The sequence below is a fragment of the Doryrhamphus excisus genome, unplaced genomic scaffold (genome assembly GCF_030265055.1).
Source record: "Doryrhamphus excisus isolate RoL2022-K1 unplaced genomic scaffold, RoL_Dexc_1.0 HiC_scaffold_24, whole genome shotgun sequence".
NCBI lineage: Eukaryota > Metazoa > Chordata > Actinopteri > Syngnathiformes > Syngnathidae > Doryrhamphus > Doryrhamphus excisus.
Window position 1 is genome coordinate 2,221,335 of NW_026652242.1, and position 19,870 is coordinate 2,241,204.

Consider the following 19,870-nt stretch of genomic DNA (forward strand, 5'->3'; position numbering starts at 1 on the left):
ACTGTTTTTGTGTTGGTGCCAGATGCACTGCTGGCACTGTGGCTAAGCTGGTCAAAGTGCCTGTCTAGTAAACAGGAGATCCTGGGTTCAAATGCCAGCAGTGCCTGGGTGCTTGGTCAGTGAAACTTTGGCAGCTGATTTGTGAACCATGTACTTCTTTTTGTCACTTGCCCTTCAAGAACGAATTGACGTTGCATCCACAGCTGACGTGATTCTTGTGGATCCCATTACGCCAGAAGGTGCTTGAATCCAAAGAGTATGACATTGTGATGTGTTGTCATTCAGCGCCACTTTGCAGAGGCTCATCCACTTGACAGTTGAATTTTTTTTCTCTTACAGTGTGTCCCCACGTGGCATTGGTGGTTCAGTGGTAGAATTCTCACTTGCCAAGCGGGGGCCGCGCGGGGCCGCGCGCGTGTTGTTGACATTTGCTGCCAGCCAATCAGGATGCGACACAGACGTCAGACAAGCAAAGAGACTCGCCTGCCACGCGGGCATGATTACCATTACCATCTATCAGGGATGGCAACTGAATTAAGAATCAATGCCAGAAACCTGCCACAGGATTTCAGATAATGTTTTGATGCAGACTGGTCATGATGCATCTGATTAATTCAATTCATTAATTAATTAAAATTAATTAAACCACTACCTGTGAGAGGTAAGGTACACCATTGCACTAAAGATTGATAGAATAGTTAGTAATGGAGTTAGTAGTGAATAACTAACAATGCTTGTGGGGATTTGTTTGGTTTTGGACATCTTTCAGATAAATAAACATGCAAACTGACCCGGGAACATCATGGCTGTTCCTGGCAAATGAACATAACAGGAGGGTTAAGATGACTACACTTCCAAAGTTCTCAGCTATGACTGAACCTCTCGCTCCTTTGTTCCCCGAGAAACTAGGTTGGGTGTGGAATTGATCAAACATCAAGAAGACCACATCAATTTAAAAAAAATAAAAAGTGATATCTTGGCAGAAAAAGGCCCGGTTAGCTCAGTCGGGAGAGCATGAGACTCTTAATCTCAGGGTAGTGGGTTCGAGCCCCACATTGGGCGGTTCAGCTCTTTTGGTGATACATCTTAAAGATTTCTTTCCTGTGGAAAATTCTGCAACATGCGGAAAACATTTCATTCTTGTAGGACCACAAATGGTAGAGCGCTCACTTCGCATGTGAGATGAAGTGGAATCGATGCCTGCCTGCAAAAAGCATTCTCAATCTCCCACATCGTACCGGATGCTTGGATTAATTGCATTCTAATGATGTTTCCTAAAAAGACAGGTGGTGTCAAAACTGGCGCATTAGTATAGTCCGATGAGGATGGGATTCGAACCCATGCGTGCAGAACACAATGGCTTAGCAGTCCATCACCTTAACCTCTCGGTCACCTCATCTCCTTTGTGGACATGGTCTTGTTGACTCAAAATGACACATCTTAATTAGTGTTTTGGTGTTGCAGAAATTGTGGCAGCCTTCCTGTGCAGCGGGGGGATTTAACTCAAAGGCTAGAGTTCTTGCTCTACATGCAAGAAATAGCGGGTTTGATACCCGTATTGTCGAAATGATATGTTATGGCTTTTTCGCCAACAAAAGCGTTCTTGATCTCCGACATCGTACCTTATACTTTGATTCATTGCATGCTAATAATGTTTACTAAAAATACAGGTGTGGTCAAAACTAGTGTATTTTTACATCACCACACTTCAAGTGGACAGACAATCTTGTCTTTTCAGACAATACAATTACAAAAGCAACACACACCTGCCATGACCCTGAATCGGCCGGGGTTGTTGCGGCCACAACACAGAGTAGGAACCACTATACAATTACGGCTGTGAGCTATGCTTTTCTGGGCAAGAACCATAAACTCAGACTTGGAGGTGCAGATTGCTCATTCCAGCTGGTTCTTTTTCGTCTGCGAGCAAAGCTTGAATTTCATGTGGGTGTTGTCCTGGCGGGAGAAACATTTTAGCTCGTGTCGGCATGGCTACCGTGACAAAAGCCCATTTTCCTTTCCAGTAAATGTGTATCAGCTGAACACTTTGCAGACCTAATGCTGTGAACATTTGCGCGAACTCAAGGTCGGGTTTGTGTCTGATTGTAACATGATATGCATCAGGATTCTGTATGTCACCTCCCAACTGCACTTGTCTGGTCTTAATATGTCATTGGCTGTGTTGTCGTGATCGATTTTGATGAAATCAAGAGAACAAAGTCACCCCTTTACAAACTATTTGCCAACTCACGATGTAAACAGCAATTGTGCTGAAAACTGGGATTGAACCAGGGACCTTTAGAGATTCAATCCAACGCTCTCCCAACTGAGCAATTTCAGCTGCAAAGGGGTTTCTCTGCTTTTTCAGTCTGGGCTAAAAGTGGGGGTAGGGTGAAGCTGTGTCTGTGCCACGTACTATGTTGCTGTGTACCTGGTCCAGTGTGTTCTCATCTTGGGTTGGAATGTCCCCATGCTGGTAAAGGGTGGGGAATACAGTCCGTCGATGAGGATAAGCGGTACAGTGGAGTTCACTGGTTGAAGTCGCCAGGTACCATAAAAATGGCAATGGGCCACGGGGGTGTTCTGAATTCCTCTTTGGCAGAATTGGCTAAATGGCCGTACAAAAAGCACCATACTTGGAGCCTGTGGTCAATGTCAACAGTTGGGCTAATTCAGTTCCGTTGAGACGGTGATTATGTACCAAGTCAGTTATGTCAGTCAGGATTTGGTCAAGGTTGTTGTGTGGTTTTGGCATGGATAAGGCTATTTATCTAAATTTAGGAGGAGTCCATGGTCTGTAAACATACTGAGATACTCCCCCTGCTGTTGCGGAACTTGCAGGAACTTGCAAATTTTCCCACTGAGGGGTGAATAAAGGCATATCTTATCTTCTACCATAGGGTAGGCTTCTCCTTCTACTTCAAAGGGTAGGTTTTGGCAAGAAGTAGGATTCTTAATCCTACTTCTTGCCATTAATGCTTTCCCGAGTTCCAACATTTCCTTGGGAGCGAGTTTGATAACCTCGGGGTGTGGACATACTCGTTGATATGCCAACGAGGCTGGGAGGATTCCAACTATGGTCTTTTGGTTTTAGTTTTAGTCATTTAATTGAGTCGAGTCAATAGTTCCCCAAGAGAGGGTGGACATGGGTGTCTGTTCAGGGGCGGTTGCAGAGTGATCATAAATTGGAAATGTCGGGTACAAAGATGTTGCCTGAGTCGGAGACTGTAGAACTACAGATGACTGAAAGTCTCACTCCTTCTGAAACAAGGTTGTCTGTGGAATTGATCAAACATCAAGATGGCCACATCGATAAAAAAGAAAAACAAAAAATTATATCTACAGCAGAAAAAGGCCTGGTTAGCTCAGTGGGTAGAGCATGAGACTCTTACTCTCAGGGTCCTGGGTTTGAGACCCACATTGGGTGTGCATGTGAGGAAGACACTTGGTTTGTGTGCGGGGCTACACAAGCCTTTCCAGTTCCAGTTAAAAGGTAGGCACCTCAGGCGGGCATTGGTGGTTCAGTGGTAGAATTCTCGCTTGCCAAGCGGGAGGCCCGGGTCTGATTCCCGGCCAATACAGTATATCTAAGCTTTTACCCAGAGCTCATGTTGAAAAAGGACAAAGGCTCTTTTCCTGCCAAAGGGCAGAATTCAGAATGACACCTGAAAAGTAACAGACCAGACCACCTGAGAGTTAAGGTGGACAGCACTTGAGTATTTGCAACTTTCTGTCAAAAGTGGAAACTTACTGAAACCTTACTGCAGTGATGCGGATGTAGTCTCTATGCAGCAATTGGTCAGCGCGTTCGGCTGTTAACTGAGAGGTTGGTGGTTCGAGCCCACCCAGGGCCGCTCAATTGACACATGTGTTTGGCTTTGGGCTCCCTCCCTTTTATGAACATTTTTCCCCATTGGTGAACTGTTTTTGTGTCGGTGCCAGATGCACAGGATTTCCTTTTTTACTAAAGGCATCATTGTCAAGTTTGCATGCTTCGCAGGCACTATGCTTTAGTTGGTCAAATTACATGCCTAGCAAAGAGGGGCTCATTGGTTCTAATTCCAGCAGTCCTCTACTGGTATTTCCATGACTCTGGTTTTCATACTTTTTATCAGAGGTCATGTTGAAGAACAAAGACTGTTTTCTGGAGAAACGCAAGACCCCAGAATGCAATAGGTCTGCTTTGTATACTTTTCAGCAGTGGTCATTTTGAAAAGCACCCCTGGTTTACTGCCCATGAGGAGCAGCCTCGGCCACTTTAGAATGAAGGGTGACGCCACTTCAAGATGCAAGAAGCTGTCAGAAGTGGGACTCAAACCGACGCCTCATTAGAGACTGCAACCTGAATGCAGCACCAAACTTCAGGTTCAGGTTCAAACTCCTGTGACACTTTAATTACAGAAGAGACAGACAACAAAATTCAAAATTTCTCGCAGCGAGAAGAGTGAAAAAACAAACCCAGTGACATGCCGCTCCACTCTGAGGATGCCATTCATGCTCCTCTCTTTTTATTTTCTTTAGGAGGTCCCTAATACATGGTCGTGCAACACTAAGGGGAGGGGGAAGCAAGCAGTTGCACGAGCTGTACTTGTTGTCTGTGTGTGTGTGTGTATGTGAGAGCAATTACTTTTTGTGTTCTTATGTGTTCTTATCTTGGCGCATTTTGCATGATGAACAGGAACATCTTCAAGGTAGCTACTGATATTCCCAGGCACCTGCAAGATTAGTGGTGCTGGGAGTTGCTGGTCAGCGTCTTGGAATGCTGCTTCAAAACACTCAAGACTATTGTCTATTGTCTAAGCAAACGGATATAAGGGTGATAACTTAACACTATAATAATTGAATTTACTTTTTATTCTAACAGTTAGTCCAGATTAACAGCCTAGTTATTTGTGTCAGTCCCAGGGACCGTTTCTAGACCCTTGTGTGACACTTGTGGAGAGCCCTTGCATTCTTCCCAATTGGTAAACCCTTTGTATCGGTGCCAAATATACGGGATTCTCCCCCTGCTGACCGAATGACACACGACAAATGGCATCATCTCAGCGTTGGAGCAGTTTATGTCTAGAAGAGTAAAGGCAGCATTGCCAGGGTGACTTACTCGGCTGGCGCTGTGGCTTAGCTGGTCAAAGTGCCTGTCTTGTAAACAGGAAATCCTGGGTTCAAATCCCAGCAGTGCCTGGCTGCTTAGTCCGTGAAACTTTGGCAGCTGATTTCTGACCCACGTACCTCTTTTTGTCACTTGCCCTTCAAAAACGAGTCAATGGTGCATCCACAGCTGACATGATTGTTGTGGATCCCGTTACGCCAGAAGGTGCTTGAATCCAAAGAGTATGACATTGTGATGTTTTGTCATTCAGCGCCACTTTGCAGAGGCTCATCCACTTGATAGTTTAATTTTTTTCTCTTACAGTGTGTCCCCACGTGGCATTGGTGGTTCAGTGGTAGAATTCTCACTTGCCAAGCGGGGGCCGCGCGTGTGGTGTTGACATTTGCTGCCAGCCAATCGGGATGCAAGAGAGACGTCGGAGAAGCAGAGAGACTTCAGAGAAATGAATTCAGGTTTTCAAATCCCGTCTAAGTCATCAGTCAAGTGACTGTTTTCTTCTCCACAATATTATTGTTTTCCAATTAATCCCTATATCATTACAAACTATTCCTATCAGGCTTATATTGATACCAGTGCTTGAAATAAAATACAAAATCAATGCAATGTCATTCATTCATTTTCTACCGCTTTTCCTCACAAGGGTCGCGGGGGGTGCTGGAGCCTATCCCAGCTGTCTTCGGGCGAGAGGATCAATGCAATGTAACAAAGAATATTTATTTATCAGGGTACCACACTCAAGAACACTCTCAATAATAAAAAATAAATAATAATCTACATGTAAGCAGTTATGAATAATAAATATACGTATTGTTCACTTATTTTGCCGTCTTTGTTTCTCCTTTTCATAGAAAGGAGAAATACCCTCCCTCCAGTCTTCACTGGTCCAGTGTGGGCAGCAGTTGGAGAAGTTTGGATGGACAATCTTTTTTGGGCTCTTGGCAAATAAAACCATGAAACACACATTTGTAATTTGGTTCAAACAAGATGCAACTATGAGAACAAAGGGACACATGATTAAGTTTTTACCTGGCTTTGCTTTGGCTGAAGCTGTTGCTAATGTAATGTAACTGTTGCTAATGCTAATAGGTATACTACGTGTAATAGGTATACTGCGGCGGTCGTAAATAACGAACAATAGCGGAAGTGGCACCGCCACACCACAAACAGCCACATAAAAACATGAAAGCAGAACAGTTCAAAGACAAAATATTTTCAAGTATTTGTGCTGTTTTCTTTTACTGTAGTTTTGTCCGTCTCGTCGCTCGCTCGCTCGGAAAAAGCAATTGTGCTGTTTATTACCCGAAGTTCAACATGGATGGAGGAAAAAGCGGCCACAGCGCCACTCCTGGACAAAAGTATATTACATTCATAATGGGCTTTCGCTATAATTGGAAATGAATGGGGAATGTTTCGGTCGTTTCAGCAGACCCGGAGACCCGGGTCCGATTCCGAATGCAACAGGGCTGTTTTTATACCTTTCATCGGTGTAAAAAAATGCAAAGACCGTTTTCGGGACCAACACATGACCTCTGAATTTGATCAGAAATGTCACACCTCTCCACCTCCACATCCATCAATCTTCCTCCGCTTATCCAGGTCCAGGTCGCGGGGGGCAGCAGTCTTGGTAGGGAAGCCCAGATTTCCCGGTCCCCGGCCACCTCCTCCATCTCCACCGGGAGGACACCAAGGTGTTCCCAGGCCAGCTGTGAGACATAATCCCTCCAGCATGTCCTAGGTCTGCCCCGGGGCCTTTTCCCGGCTGGGTATGCCCGGAACACCTCACCAGGGAGGCGTCCGGGAGGCATCCGGACTAGATGCCCGAGCCACCTCAACTGACTCCTCTCGATGTGAAGGAGAAGCAGCTCTACTCTGAGCGCTCCCGGATGACTGAGCTCCTCACCCTATCTCTTAGGATGAGTCCAGCTACCCTACGGAGGAAACTCATTTCAGCTGCCTGTATCCGAGATGTCATTCTTTCGGTCATGACCCAAAGCTCATGACCATAGGTGAGGGTGGGAACATAGATCGACCGGTAAATTGAGAGCTTTTTTAACCACGACGGTCTGTTACAGCGACCACATTACTGCCGAGGCTGCGCCGATCCATCTGTCGACCTCACGCTCCCACTTTCCCTCACTCGTGACCATACCTAAGATACCTAAACTCCTCCACCTGGGGTAGGACCTCATTCCCAACCCGGAGGGAGCACTCCACCCTTTTACGACTGAGAACCACGGCCTCTGATTTGGAGGTACTGAGTCTCATCCCAGACGCTTCGCACTCAGATGCAAACCGTCCCAGTAAGCGCTGAAGGTCACAGCCCGTAGAGGCCATAAGAACCACATCATCTGCAAATAAGAGAGATGAGATTTTAAGGCCCCTGAAACAGATTCCCTCAACACCTTGGCTGGTTCCGGGACTTGTTGATGAGGCTGACAGCAGACGGGAAGAAACTGTTCTTGTGGCGTGAGGTTTTGGTCCTGATGGACCGCAGCCTCCTCTCAAAGAGACTGTGTCCGGGTTGAGAAGGATCGGCCACAATCCTTTTCTGCACGCCTTAGGGTCCTGGAGGCGTACAGATCCTGGAGGGACGGGAGATTGCAGGAGGTGAGGATGGACTCAATGATGGAGCTGTAGAAGTGCACCAACATTGTCTTTGGCAGGATGAATTTCTTCAGCTGCCATAGGAACGTAGGAAGTACATCCTCTGCTGTGCCTTCTTGATGAGGGAGCTGATGTTCGGCTCCCACTGGAGGTCCTGGGAGATGAGATGATGCGGAAGGACTCCACAATGTCAATCATAGAGTCACAGAGGGTGATGGGGACAGGAGAGGCTGAGTTCTTCCTGTTGTCCACAACCATCACCACTGTTTTTAGGGCGTTGAGCTCCAGGTTGTTCAGGTTGCACCAAGTCACCAGATGGTCAACCTCTCACCTGTAGGCAAACTTGTCGCCGTCAGAGATGAGTCCGATGAGGGTGGTGTCGTCCGCAGACTTCGGGAGCTTGACAGACTGGTGACTGGAGGTGCAACTGTTTGTGTACAGGGAGAAGAGCAGAGGAGAAAGAACGCAGCCCTGGGGGGATCAGGTGCTGACGGTTTTTGTATCTGAGATGTGTTTCCCCAGCTTCACGCACTGTTTCCTGTCAGACAGGAAGTCTGTAATCCACCTGCAGGTGGAGTCAGGCACGCTCAGCTGGGAGAACTTCTCCTGGAGCAGAGTTGGGAGGATGGTGTTGAAGGCGGAGCTGAAGTCCACAAACAGGATCCTAGCATAGGTTCCTGCGGAGTCCAGGTGCTGGAGGACCAACACACCAAGGCAGCCGTCCGCAGCGCCATTTTGGAAACACGTGGTGGCATGGGAATAGATGACTACATGGTAATCAGGTGGTTAGGTGTCAGTGGTTCCAGACACATGGGTTGTTTACATTGTCCACAGTAAGAGGGTGATTATTCACAACAGACATGGCTTCCTAAAGAAAGGTTCTCAAGGAACTGTCACTCAACCTGCCAGCACTGTTTGCTAGGACTGAAATGAGCACGCTTTTGATGGTTCTGATCTGGCGCTCCCAAACACCTCCCATATGGCTTGCATTTATGACAAAGTTGCATTGCTTGTCTGCCAGGTATTCTGTTACTCTTTCTGTGTTTATTTCCTTTAGAGACTTTTCCATTTCATTTTTAGTTCAAACTAAGTATGTTCCCTGATCTGATCGGATGTGCCAAACAGCACCTCTGATGGCAATGAAGCATCTTGGGGCATTGATGAATGAGTCAGTGGTCAAGTCCTCCAGCATCTCTATGTGAACACCTCCAGAACATAGACAAGTGAATAGTAGACTGTACTGTTTTTGTTCTTTACGCCCTTGTTTTGTGTGAAACGGGCCAAAACAATCCATGCCACCATAGGTAATTGGTGGAGAAGGCTCAATGTGGTCTTGAGGTAAGTCAGCCATCTTTTGTTCCTCTGTGGCTCCTCGAGCTTTCTGGCATGGGATGCACTGTCAAATATGTTGAGCCACTGCTTTGCTCCCTCCCAGGATCCAGTAGTCATTTGCTCTGAGTTAATTCAAGAACCAATATAGTTCTGAGACTGGACCTTCTCTGCCAATTCAGGAAAAGCAGGGGAATTAGCTCAAATGGTATAGCGCTTGCTTTGCATGTGAGAGGTAGCGGGATCGATTGCCTAAATTCTACAAGGAATCCTTTGTTTTATTGGCTAATTGTAGGCCATTCGCGCACCCCGAGGTTACAGAGGTCAAAGGTAAGCCCATATTCAGCAGCACAGTGGTGAAAGGTAAATTTATGTGCATTACCGTTTCCACAGGTTCCCGATTTGTACAACCCGGCATTAATACCTCTTAGTGTAATTCTACCTTACTGGTGGATGCCTTCTTCTGGTCGCTCCTCAGGGCTGACCTCTGGTAGTGGTGCGGTGGACCCGACGTGAGTGATAGGTTACCGACCGAGAACATGACTGGTGTTTGTGCCCTGATTTCTTTCCTTCCTCCAATAACAGTATTGTCAATTGATGTGGAGCGCCTAGTGCATAGTGCTACTTCCGTAGGGTCTCACCTCATGCCACGGACGCCCTGAGGACCAGACAAGGTGTGTCAACCTCACCCTGGTTCGGTGCTTCCAAACTGACGTACATTGACCCTTGGATAGGTTTTCCTGGTGTCCTGTTGGTTATGAGGGCGGGGTGTTGTCGACGTGGGCTTTTGTTGCTGTTTGTTCTTTGCACTCGGGGTCTAAATTTTGGGTAGAGGACAATGGGGTGGCCGCCCCCATTGATCTGCTTCATGCAGTCACGGTGCGCGAGAGGTTTGCCACCGCTCTGCTTTGCCATGCTGTTTTCTTGACCTTTCCCCGGTCAGTTAGCGGCCTTGATGGGGGTGTTTCGCAGTTGATTGGGTTGTGCGCTGTTGGTTATGGGGCCCGATGGGTTTTTGCCGTGGGCTTTTGTTGTTCCTGGAGCAGATAAAGAAGAGTGGTCGGTACGGGGGTGAACCCATGACCGTGGCTTTATTAGCACCACGCTCTGATCAACTGAGCTAATCGACCACAGGACACCATTGCATCAAATGTTTCCAGCTAAAATCGACTAACTCATCCTTAACAGACCGCATTCTCCGTGCCATGCTGTTTTCTTTACCTTTACCTGGTCGGTTGGTTGCCTTGATGGGGGTGTTTCGCAGTTCACTGGGTTCTGCGCTGTTGGTTATGGGGCCGGGGGGTTATGAGGGGCAGGGTGTTGTCGACGGGGGCTTTTGTTGTTCCTTCACGGTCCGCATTCTCTGCACTCGTGGTCTAAATTTTGGGTAGAGGATAATGGGGTCCACTGCCCCCATTGATCTGCTCCTTGCAGTCTTGGTGACTGAGAGGATTGTTGACGCTCTGCTTTGACATGCTGTTTTGTTTACCTCTCGAGGGTGTTTCACTGGTGACAATTGACACTTTGGTCTCCCTCCCTTGTATGAACATGTTTCCCCATTGGTGAACTGTTTTTGTGTCCGTGCCAGATGCCCAGGATTTCCTTTTCTACTAAAGGCCCCATTCAAGTCAAGTTTGCATGCTTCACAGGCACGATGCTTTAGTTGGTCAAATTACATGTCTAGGGGCTCATTGGTTCCAATTCCAGCAGTCCTCTACTGGTATTTCCATACTTTTTTATCAGAGGTCATGTTGAGATACAAAGCCTGTTTTCAGGAGAAATGCAAGATCCCGGGATACAATAGGTCTTCTTTGTACACTTTTCAGCAGCAGACATTTTGAAAAGTACCCCTGGTTTACTGTCCAGGCACTGCACCTGAAGGCAGTGCCTTCGACCACTCGGCCACCCTGACCCTCCAGAGGCTACTTTTTAAAAGGCATTCACACATTCACACTGCGTTTTGTTTCCCATGTGGGTATTATGTTATGTTAGTCCAGATTAACAACCTAGTTATTTGTGTCAGTCCCAGGGACCATTTCCAGACCCTCGTGTGACACTTGTGTTGGACTCTTTTGGAGAGCCCTTGCATTCTTCCCAATAGGTAAACCCTTTGTATCGGTGCCAAATATATACGGGATTCCCCACCTGCTGACCGAATGACACACGACAAATGGCGTTGTCTCAACGTTGCAAGCAGTTACTGTCTAGAAGAGTAAAGGCAGCATTGCCAGGTTGACATGCTCAGCTGGCACTATGGCTTAGCTGGTGAAAGTGCCTGTCTAATAAACAGGAGATCCTGGGTTCAAATCCCAGCAGTACCTGGGTGCTTGGTCCGTGAAACTTTGGCAGCTGAATTTTGATCCACGTACCTCTTTTTGTCACTTGCCCTTCAAAAACGAGTCTACGGTGCATCCACACCTGACATGATTGTTGTGGATCCCATTACGCCAGAAGGAGCTAAATCCAAAGAGTATGACATTGTGATGTTTTGTCATTCAGTGCCACTTTGCATAGGCTCAGCCACTTTTCTCCGACAGTGCAACCCCATGTGGCATTGGTGGTTCAGTGGTAGAATTCTCGCTTGCCGAGCGGGAGCCCTGGGTCCAATTCCCAGCCAATGCAGTGCATCTCTGCTTGTACCTTTCTTTAGAGTTCATGTGAAAAAGTACAAAGGCTCTTTTTCCTGCTAAAGGGTAGAACTCAGAATGACACCTGAAACGTAAGAGAACGGACCACCTGACAGTTAAGGTGGACAGCACTTGAGTATTTGCACATTTCTGTCAGAAGTAGAAACTTATTGAAACCTTACTGCAGTGATGCTGATGTAGTCTCTGTGCAATTGCTTGTGTTGTTGACATTTGCTGCCAGCCAATCAGGATGCGAGACAGATGTCAGACAAGCAGAGAGACTTTGGAGAAATGAAGTCAGGTATTTGAATCCCGTCTAAGGCATCAGTCAAGTCACAGTTTTCTTCTCCACAATATTATTTTTTTCCAATGAATCCCTATATAATTACAAATTATTCCTATCAGGCTTATATTGATACCAGTGCTTGAAATAAAATACAAAATCAATGCAATGTCACAAAGAATATTTATTTATCAGGTTGCCACACTCAAGAACACTCTCAATAATAATAAAAAAAATCTACATGTAAGCAGTTATGAATAATGAATATACACATTGTTCACTTATTTTGCCGCCTTTGTTTCTCCTTTTCATAGAAAGGAGAGGCCTGGAACTCCCTCCAGCTCATCTCTTTTTCCATCCTGTGCTCTCTATAGATGGAGAACACTTTGGCAGGACAGTAGATGTACTTCTCTGAAGCCAGTGTGGATGCGGGGGCTTTTCCGGCCCTGCTTCAGCTGCATCCTGCAGAGGCACTTTCGGACAGGGAGTGGAGGGGATTCATCCCTCTTTCTCTTCTTCTGCTGTTTTTCCTCCACCCTCTTTCTTGTCTCATCCACCTCTCGCTGGAAGAAGTCTGTTTGACTGAAATCTTTAAATGGCATCTTAGGGTCTGTCAGACCTTCTGCAGCACTAAGATTATCTGACAGGGCCTTGTTGATGAACGTCGTGGTTGATGTCCTATCCACTTGATATTTTGATTTTGGTTGGCCACAGCACAGACATGGTTTTTGTTTGAGTTTTTTGACACAGGAGGTGGTTGCTGCTGCTCCAACGGGGTATGAGCAGGTGGTGGTGGTTAAATAACCATTGCTGCAGGCAGTGTCACTACAGGCACAAGATGCAACTATTCCAACAAAGGGACAAATGATTACGCGTTTTTACCTGGCTTTGCTTTGGCTGAGCGAGAAGTCCTTTCAGGCAAGAAAACAACAAAAAGCAACACACACCAGCCGTGACTCAGACAAAACACAGAATACAAACAAGAACACGATTACGGCTACAAGCTATCGTTTTTTGGGTGAGAACCATGAACTCCTACTCAGAGGTGCGGATTGCTCATTCTTGCTGCTTCAAATTTGCCTGCGAGCAAACCTTGAACTTTAGACTCAGATCAATCGAAATGGTTGTCGACGCCCCTTTCTCTGTCTTGTTGCCGTTTCTCATTGAGGTTTCCTGACTGAGAGCAGATCGGCCTCACGGCTGGTTGGTTGTCTCCCGTGGACGGGCAGACCTTTCCAGCAAGCATTGGTAGTGCTGGGCTGGTCGTTTCTTGCTCGGTCTGGCTGCACTCGCAAGCCAAGGAGCTCGGCACGGTGCTGCCTCTTGTTTTAAACACGGGATAAGGGGAGAGCGCGAACGCAGTCCCCCACTACCACAAATTATGCAGTCGAGATTCCCGCATTTGGGGAATTCGCAGAGGTCAGCTCAACCCATGTGCAATGGCTGAGCCTCGCCCTGGGTGAACCACCTTCTTGATCATGGTATCTCCCCTGGCAGGTAAGTATGAGTTGCACCGGTCCCGCCCGGACTAGTCTCTCGCACATGCCACATGCTGAGTGGTGGTCTCATCAGGTCGCCCACAACAAGCCCAGCCACTTGACCTGTGTCCAAATTCAGAGACAGGACTTTGGTTATCTCAAGGAGTCAGTCTGTGTGGCACTCTTGTGACTTCATTCTGAGCAAAGGCAGCGGCAGCAAGTGGCTTAGGGCAGTTGCTGCAGACGTTCAATGCGGAGACTGAAGTACTGACTCCACGTCCCTAGTCACACCATGTAACATGAGAGGCCAATATGTTTAACCCTGACACGTGTAGATGTGCAAGGTCGTTGTGAGTCAGTGGGTTGTCAGGGTCAAACTCCTGTGACACTTGTAAAAACACTTAAATGCAGAAATACAGAAGAGACAGACAACAATATTCAAAGTTACTCGCAGCGAGGAGAGTGAAACCACATACCCAGTTACATGCCGCTCCACTGAGTATGCAGTTCAAACTCCTCTTTATTTATTCTCTTTCGGGGGTCCCTACTACATGGTCATGCAACTCTAGGGGTCTAGGGGTGGCAGTTGCACGAGCTGTATTTGTTTCTCTATGTGTATTTGTGTGTATATGAGAGGAATTACTTTTATTGTTTTATGAGTTCTTATCTTGACACGTTCTTGCAGGATTTACGTGAACATCTGCAGGGTTGCGGTTGGCGCATCCAGGCACCTCCAGGACCTGGGGGTTGCTGGGGGTCTCTGATCAGGGTCACAGGAACATTTCTTCTTCAGCACATTCAAACACTCTTTCTATTGTCTAAGCAAATGGATATAAGGGTGATAACTGATGCTATGTTCATTCTATCTACATTTTATTCTAACAAGGATCTATCCCTGAGCATCCGACAAATGCTCTGTCTCACCCTAAACCCAGGCCTGACAGCATTCTCAGTCGAGGACCTTGTCTTATTGTGTTGTCCATGTTTTGTTTATATTTCTGTTGTCAGTCGCTTCAGGATGACAACGGTTTGTGCTTCAAGATGACCCCAACCATTCGACCGAGGCCGAAGACAAATCCTAGCTCCAGTCAAAACCTACCCAAATGTAAATTCCCTGACCGGGAATCGAACCCGGGCCGCTGCGGTGAGAGCGCCGAATCCTAGCCACTAGACCACCAGGGACTGCTTTATGTCTGCACTCAGCAAGGCAGAGACAGTGTCACTTTGACGTACTCCAGCAAAGGAACCAAAATAGTTCTGTGACTGGACCTTCTCTGCCAACATTGCAGCAGCAGGGGAATTACCTCAGATAGTAGAGCGCTTCCCTTAAATGTTAGACCCGAACCTCTTTTGTTTTGCTAATGTGGTCTGTTTTCTTAGCCCTGCAAATGTCCAAATGCACAATGTTTTTGCCTTTGTCGAGAGCATTGTAGTACATATGACATTTATGCTACATATGACATCAGAAATGATGGATATTTTTTCAACAGAACATGACGTCTGATTCAAAACATTTACTTGAAATGTTGGAGAGAAAAAAATGGAGTCGCTGAAACACATATGCAAGGCACTGCTGGGATTTGAACCCAGGACCTCCTGTTTACGAGACAGGAACTTTGACCAACTAAGCCACAGCGTCGGCGAAGGAGTGTCTTCAGTGTTAGGCGAACCACTGCATGACGGAAACCACACCAGTGGCCAGGCTTTCAACAGGACTGGTGAAATCCTGCCAGTGTAAGCGGACCGAATCCACGATTATTCTCCTCCTTGGTCTTCGCTGTGTCAAGGATGAGGATGTTGTTTGCATGCAACGACACCACAGCGGCCACCTCCTTCCTATGAGCCCCTTCGTGCAGGCCAGTGACGCACCCGATCAGTCATCCGGGAAATATGGATTGTGTGTCCAAACTGGGGACAGATGCCCGTGTACACACCTTCAGGGATCAAGCACATATCCTTGTTCCCATTTGTCACCTTGATTTTTTTGTGAAAGAAGGAATTGAACGGCCTTGCTTCCACCCAGTTTCCAACTAGGGACCTTTTGCATGTAAGGCAAACGTGCTAACCACTACACTATGAAGGGTAAGCCCTTTAAGGGGACTGGTGAAGCAGTTGCCAAACAATGACACAAGACGATGTGTCCGATGTGGGGGCATATTGACAATTGTCCAAATCGACAAATGTTTCTCCCTTGTAGGGAAAATTGTTCCACAAATTATGGGCTTTTCTTCAACAAAACATGAAATCACAATCACGGCTTGACAGGTTTGGCTTGTAACCTCCTCTAACGTTGTCTGGGGGGTGGCCCTTTGATGAATGAAGTTAAGGTCCTTTCAGCCTGCCAATAAGCATTTTCAAACTATTGGCAAAGTCGCAACGTAAACAGGGATTGTGCTCAAACCCAGGCTTGAACCACGGACCTTTAAATCTTAATTCTCGCACTCACCCAACTGAGCGATTTCAGCTGCAAAGGTGGTGTTCCGCTTTTTCAGTAGAGGCTAAAAGAGGGGCCAGGGTGAAGCTGTGTTTCTGCCACATGTGTTGCTGTGTACCTCGCCCAGTGTGTTCTCATCTTGGGTTGGTATGTCCCCATGCTGGTAATGTGGGGTCTACTCTTCTCCGCCTGAACAGGGACTTGAACCCTGGACAATCAGATTAAAAGTCTGATGCTCTACCAACTGAGCTATCCAGGCGCTTGATGAATGAGGACAACTCACAAGGCAAAATCTTCTGGCATACTGTACTTGACCTTGCAGAGATGAAGAAGCCCCTGTCCCGAAATTGCCACCTCCAAGATCGACGGAGGTCTTAAACTGCCCACATGGACAAGCCTAATATCTTCTGGACAAAAATAGTTAATGGTCAGACAAGACAAAGGTTGAGCCAATCACCTGAACAATAAACTTTTGATCTGAGTGTCCGGGATTCAAGTCCCTGTTCAGGTGACCAGGTGGCCACGAGCCCTCCAACTAATGCACCTGCAGTTTAAGGCTATGTTCTGGATTATCAGTGTTTCGCCAAGAGTAAAATTGGGTCGAGCGAGAAGTCCTTTCAGGCAAGAAAACAACAAAAAGCAACACACACCAGCCGTGACAAAACACGGAGCGCCGTCTGATGACGTTGGGAGTGTCGTCCCCATGCAACTGGGAGCCAGTCGCCTTTCGTCAGCGGAGAGGAGTCACCGTCCACGCCTGTGGACTGTGGGAGTCCTACACACAATTTCCCGCTGTCCAGTTCGCCCAGCACGCCAACGCTCTTCCTCCACCTATGGATATTCCCCAGCTGCTGGCACTGCCCGCTCCAACCACACCGGCTGCGTCATCCGCTTTGGTGGGCCGACTTCAGGTGGAAGGTACGATATCCTGGGCGGGGGAAGCTTCTCCTACCACAGCATTAATTGGCTCTGGGGCGGACGAGAACTTCATTGATAGCGGACTGGTCAGTTCTCTCAACATTCCTACTGTTGAGCTTGTCCCCCACAAGAATGCAATTAATTATTTGCATTCTAATGATGTTTCCTAAAAACACAGGTGGTGTCAAAACTGGTGCATTAGTATAGTATGATGAGGATGGGATTCGAACCCATGCGTGCAGAACACAATGGATTAGCAGTCCATCACGTTAACCTCTCGGTCACCTCATCTCCTTTGTGGACATGGTCTTGTTGACTCAAAATGACACATCTTAATTAGTGTTTTGGTGTTGCAGAAATTGTGGCAGCCTTCCTGTGCAGCGGGGGGATTTAACTCAAAGGCTAGAGTTCTTGCTCTACATGCAAGAAATAGCGGGTTTGATACCCGTATTGTCGAAATGATATGTTATGGCTTTTTTGCCAACAAAAGCGTTCTTGATCTCCGACATCGTACCTTATACTTTGATTCATTGCATGCTAATAATGTTTACTAAAAATACAGGTGTGGTCAAAACTAGTGTATTTTTATAGCACCACACTTCAAGTGGACAGACAATCTTGTCTTTTCAGACAATACAATTACAAAAGCAACACACACCTGCCATGACCCTGAATCGGCCGGGGTTGTTGCGGCCACAACACAGAGTAGGAACCACTATACAATTACGGCTGTGAGCTATGCTTTTCTGGGCAAGAACCATAAACTCAGACTTGGAGGTGCAGATTGCTCATTCCAGCTGGTTCTTTTTCGTCTGCGAGCAAAGCTTGAATTTCATGTGGGTGTTGTCCTGGCGGGAGAAACATTTTAGCTTGTGTCGGCATGGCTACCGTGACAAAAGCCCATTTTCCTTTCCAGTAAATGTGCATCAGCTGAACACTTTGCAGACCTAATGCTGTGAACATTTGCGCAAACTCAAGGTTGGGTCCTACATCCTGTTTGTGTCTGATTGTAACATGATATGCATCAGGATTCGGTATGTCACCTCCCAACTGCACTTGTCTGGTCTTAATATGTCATTGGCTGTGTTGTCGTGATCGATGTTGATGAAATCAAGAGAACAAAGTCACCCCTTTACAAACTATTTGCCAACTCACGATGTAAACAGCAATTGTGCTGAAAACTGGGATTGAACCAGGGACCTTTAGAGATTCAATCCAACGCTCTCCCAACTGAGCAATTTCAGCTGCAAAGGGGGTTCTCTGCTTTTTCAGTCTGGGCTAAAAGTGGGGGTAGGGTGAAGCTGTGTCTGTGCCACGTACTATGTTGCTGTGCACCTGGTCCAGTGTGTTCTCATCTTGGGTTGGAATGTCCCCATGCTGGTAAAGGGTGGGGAATACAGTCCGTTGATGAGGATAAGCGGTACAGTGGAGTTCACTGGTTGAAGTCGCCAGGTACCATAAAAATGGCAATGGGCCACGAGCGTGTTCTGAATTCCCCTTTGGCCAAATTGGCCATACAAAAAGCACCATACTTGGAGCCTGTGGTCAATGTCAACAGTTGGGCTAATTCAGTTCCGTTGAGACGGTGATTATGTACCAAGTCAGTTATGTCAGTCAGGATTTGGTCATGGTTGTTGTGTGGTTTTGGCATGGATAAGGGTATGTATCTAAATTTAGGAGGAGTCCATGGTCTGTAAACATACTGAGGTATACTGTATACTGTTGTGATTTTTTGACAGACATGTCTAGTAAACAGGAGATCCTGGGTTCAAATCCCAGCAGTGCCTTCTCTGTGTTTCAGCAGCTCCTATGCTGTTATTTAAAAGAAATGTTGTTCTTCTTCTGTTGAATAAAGACCCATCATTTCTGATGTCATATGTAGTATACATGTCACATGTACTACAATGCTCCCTACAAAGACAATACCCTTGTGTATTTGGACATTTGCAGGTTTAAGAAAACATTAGCCAAATATCTTCTGGACAAAAGAGTGGTCAGACAAGACAAAGTTTGAGCCAGTCACCTGAACATTAGACTTTTGATCTGAGTGTCCGGGATTCAAGTCCCTGTTCAGGTGACCAGTGATAGGGTCTGAGGTCCACTTGCAAACGCCTCCTTTTTGCCCACAAAATACAAGGGCAACAGGACAATCCCTTGGTACTTTATGGAAACAATGTGAGGTGCCTGGCTTTTAACTAGAAGTGGAAAGACTTGTGTAGCCCCTCACACAAACCCATGCACATGTTGCCAGCTGATCCTTGACATCAGCAAAAATTTGGTTCTAGGACAATGGGGTCACCTGCCCCCATTGGTCTTTTCCAAGGAGTCACGGTGGCCGAGAGGTTAAGGCGTTGGACTCGAAATCCAATGGGGTTTCCCCGCACAGGTTGGAATCCTGTCTGTGACGCTTTGGCTGGGCATTTGTTGCCGCCATGCTGTTTACCTTGTGGTGGAGTACTGTTGGTTATGAGGGCCGGGGTGTTGTCCTTTCACGGCCCGCATTCTCTACACTGGAGGTCTAAATTTTGGGTAGAGGATAATGGGGTCCACTGTCCCCATTGATCTGCTTCTTGCAGTCTCGGTGGCCGAGAGGTTTGTTGCCACTCTGCTTTGACATGCTGTTTTCTTTACCTCTCCTCGGTCTTTCAGCGGCCTTGTCGAGGGTGTTTCACAGGTGGGTGGGTGGTGTGATGTTGGATATGGGGGCCAGTGGGTTGTAGCCCTTTTGTTGTTCCTGGAGCACATAAAGAAGAGTGGCCAGTACGGGGGGTCAAACCCATGACCTTGGCATTATGAGCACCACACGCTGACCAACTGAGCTAACCGGGATAGCGGCAGAGAGCTGCTGGAATGACAAGGCGCTACGAAACGCGTATCGGGCGAGCCTCAGCGTCTGGGTCTCATCCCGAGCGGCCAGCTCATCTTGCACTTGTTGGCTGAGGCTCGCCCGATATGCGCTCCGCAGCGCCTTGTCATTCCAGCCGCTCTCTGTCGCTATCCATTCGACTCGACAACCGGCTGCGGGAGCGCAGCGCACAGCGGAGGGCGGAGCCTCTCCGACCCACACGTCGGCTCCAAATCCCACCT

General features: G+C 47.1%; 1 protein-coding gene and 11 non-coding genes across 13 annotated transcripts in view; 5 read left to right on the forward strand and 7 right to left on the reverse strand.

Moving 5' to 3' along the window:
- Window positions 1-6,003, forward strand: part of LOC131111064 (uncharacterized) — a 34,706-nt gene extending 28,703 nt beyond the window's left edge. Inside the window, exons 20-21 of one of the 2 annotated variants that reach the window (XR_009121082.1) lie at window positions 5,414-5,562; window positions 5,751-5,999. Coding sequence is in view for 1 of the 2 variants with exons in the window: in XM_058064053.1 (XP_057920036.1) it covers window positions 5,414-5,489 (76 nt within the window). In the remaining variant the exon portion in view is untranslated. Of the gene's footprint in view, window positions 1-5,413 lie in introns of both variants that reach the window. The other variant, XM_058064053.1, reaches the window with a different exon arrangement.
- trnak-cuu (transfer RNA lysine (anticodon CUU)) lies at window positions 990-1,062 on the forward strand. The gene has a single exon. It is a non-coding gene; the product is annotated as a tRNA-Lys (tRNA).
- On the reverse strand, window positions 1,318-1,399 carry trnas-gcu (transfer RNA serine (anticodon GCU)). Its single transcript has one exon. It is a non-coding gene; the product is annotated as a tRNA-Ser (tRNA).
- Window positions 5,108-5,181, forward strand: trnat-ugu (transfer RNA threonine (anticodon UGU)). The gene has a single exon. It is a non-coding gene; the product is annotated as a tRNA-Thr (tRNA).
- A 5,591-nt stretch (window positions 6,004-11,594) lies between the features above and the next one.
- Window positions 11,595-11,665, forward strand: trnag-gcc (transfer RNA glycine (anticodon GCC)). Its single transcript has one exon. It is a non-coding gene; the product is annotated as a tRNA-Gly (tRNA).
- Window positions 11,666-13,294: 1,629 nt separating this feature from the next.
- On the reverse strand, window positions 13,295-13,458 carry LOC131111113 (U1 spliceosomal RNA). Its single transcript, XR_009121110.1, has one exon. It is a non-coding gene; the product is annotated as a U1 spliceosomal RNA (small nuclear RNA).
- Window positions 13,459-14,541: 1,083 nt separating this feature from the next.
- On the reverse strand, window positions 14,542-14,613 carry trnae-cuc (transfer RNA glutamic acid (anticodon CUC)). Its single transcript has one exon. It is a non-coding gene; the product is annotated as a tRNA-Glu (tRNA).
- A 383-nt stretch (window positions 14,614-14,996) lies between these two features.
- trnat-cgu (transfer RNA threonine (anticodon CGU)) lies at window positions 14,997-15,070 on the reverse strand. Its single transcript has one exon. It is a non-coding gene; the product is annotated as a tRNA-Thr (tRNA).
- A 371-nt stretch (window positions 15,071-15,441) lies between these two features.
- Window positions 15,442-15,519, reverse strand: trnav-uac (transfer RNA valine (anticodon UAC)). Its single transcript has one exon. It is a non-coding gene; the product is annotated as a tRNA-Val (tRNA).
- A 532-nt stretch (window positions 15,520-16,051) lies between these two features.
- Window positions 16,052-16,124, reverse strand: trnak-uuu (transfer RNA lysine (anticodon UUU)). The gene has a single exon. It is a non-coding gene; the product is annotated as a tRNA-Lys (tRNA).
- Window positions 16,125-16,992: 868 nt separating this feature from the next.
- On the reverse strand, window positions 16,993-17,074 carry trnas-gcu (transfer RNA serine (anticodon GCU)). Its single transcript has one exon. It is a non-coding gene; the product is annotated as a tRNA-Ser (tRNA).
- A 2,034-nt stretch (window positions 17,075-19,108) lies between these two features.
- trnas-cga (transfer RNA serine (anticodon CGA)) lies at window positions 19,109-19,190 on the forward strand. Its single transcript has one exon. It is a non-coding gene; the product is annotated as a tRNA-Ser (tRNA).
- The last annotated feature ends 680 nt before the right edge of the window (window positions 19,191-19,870 follow it).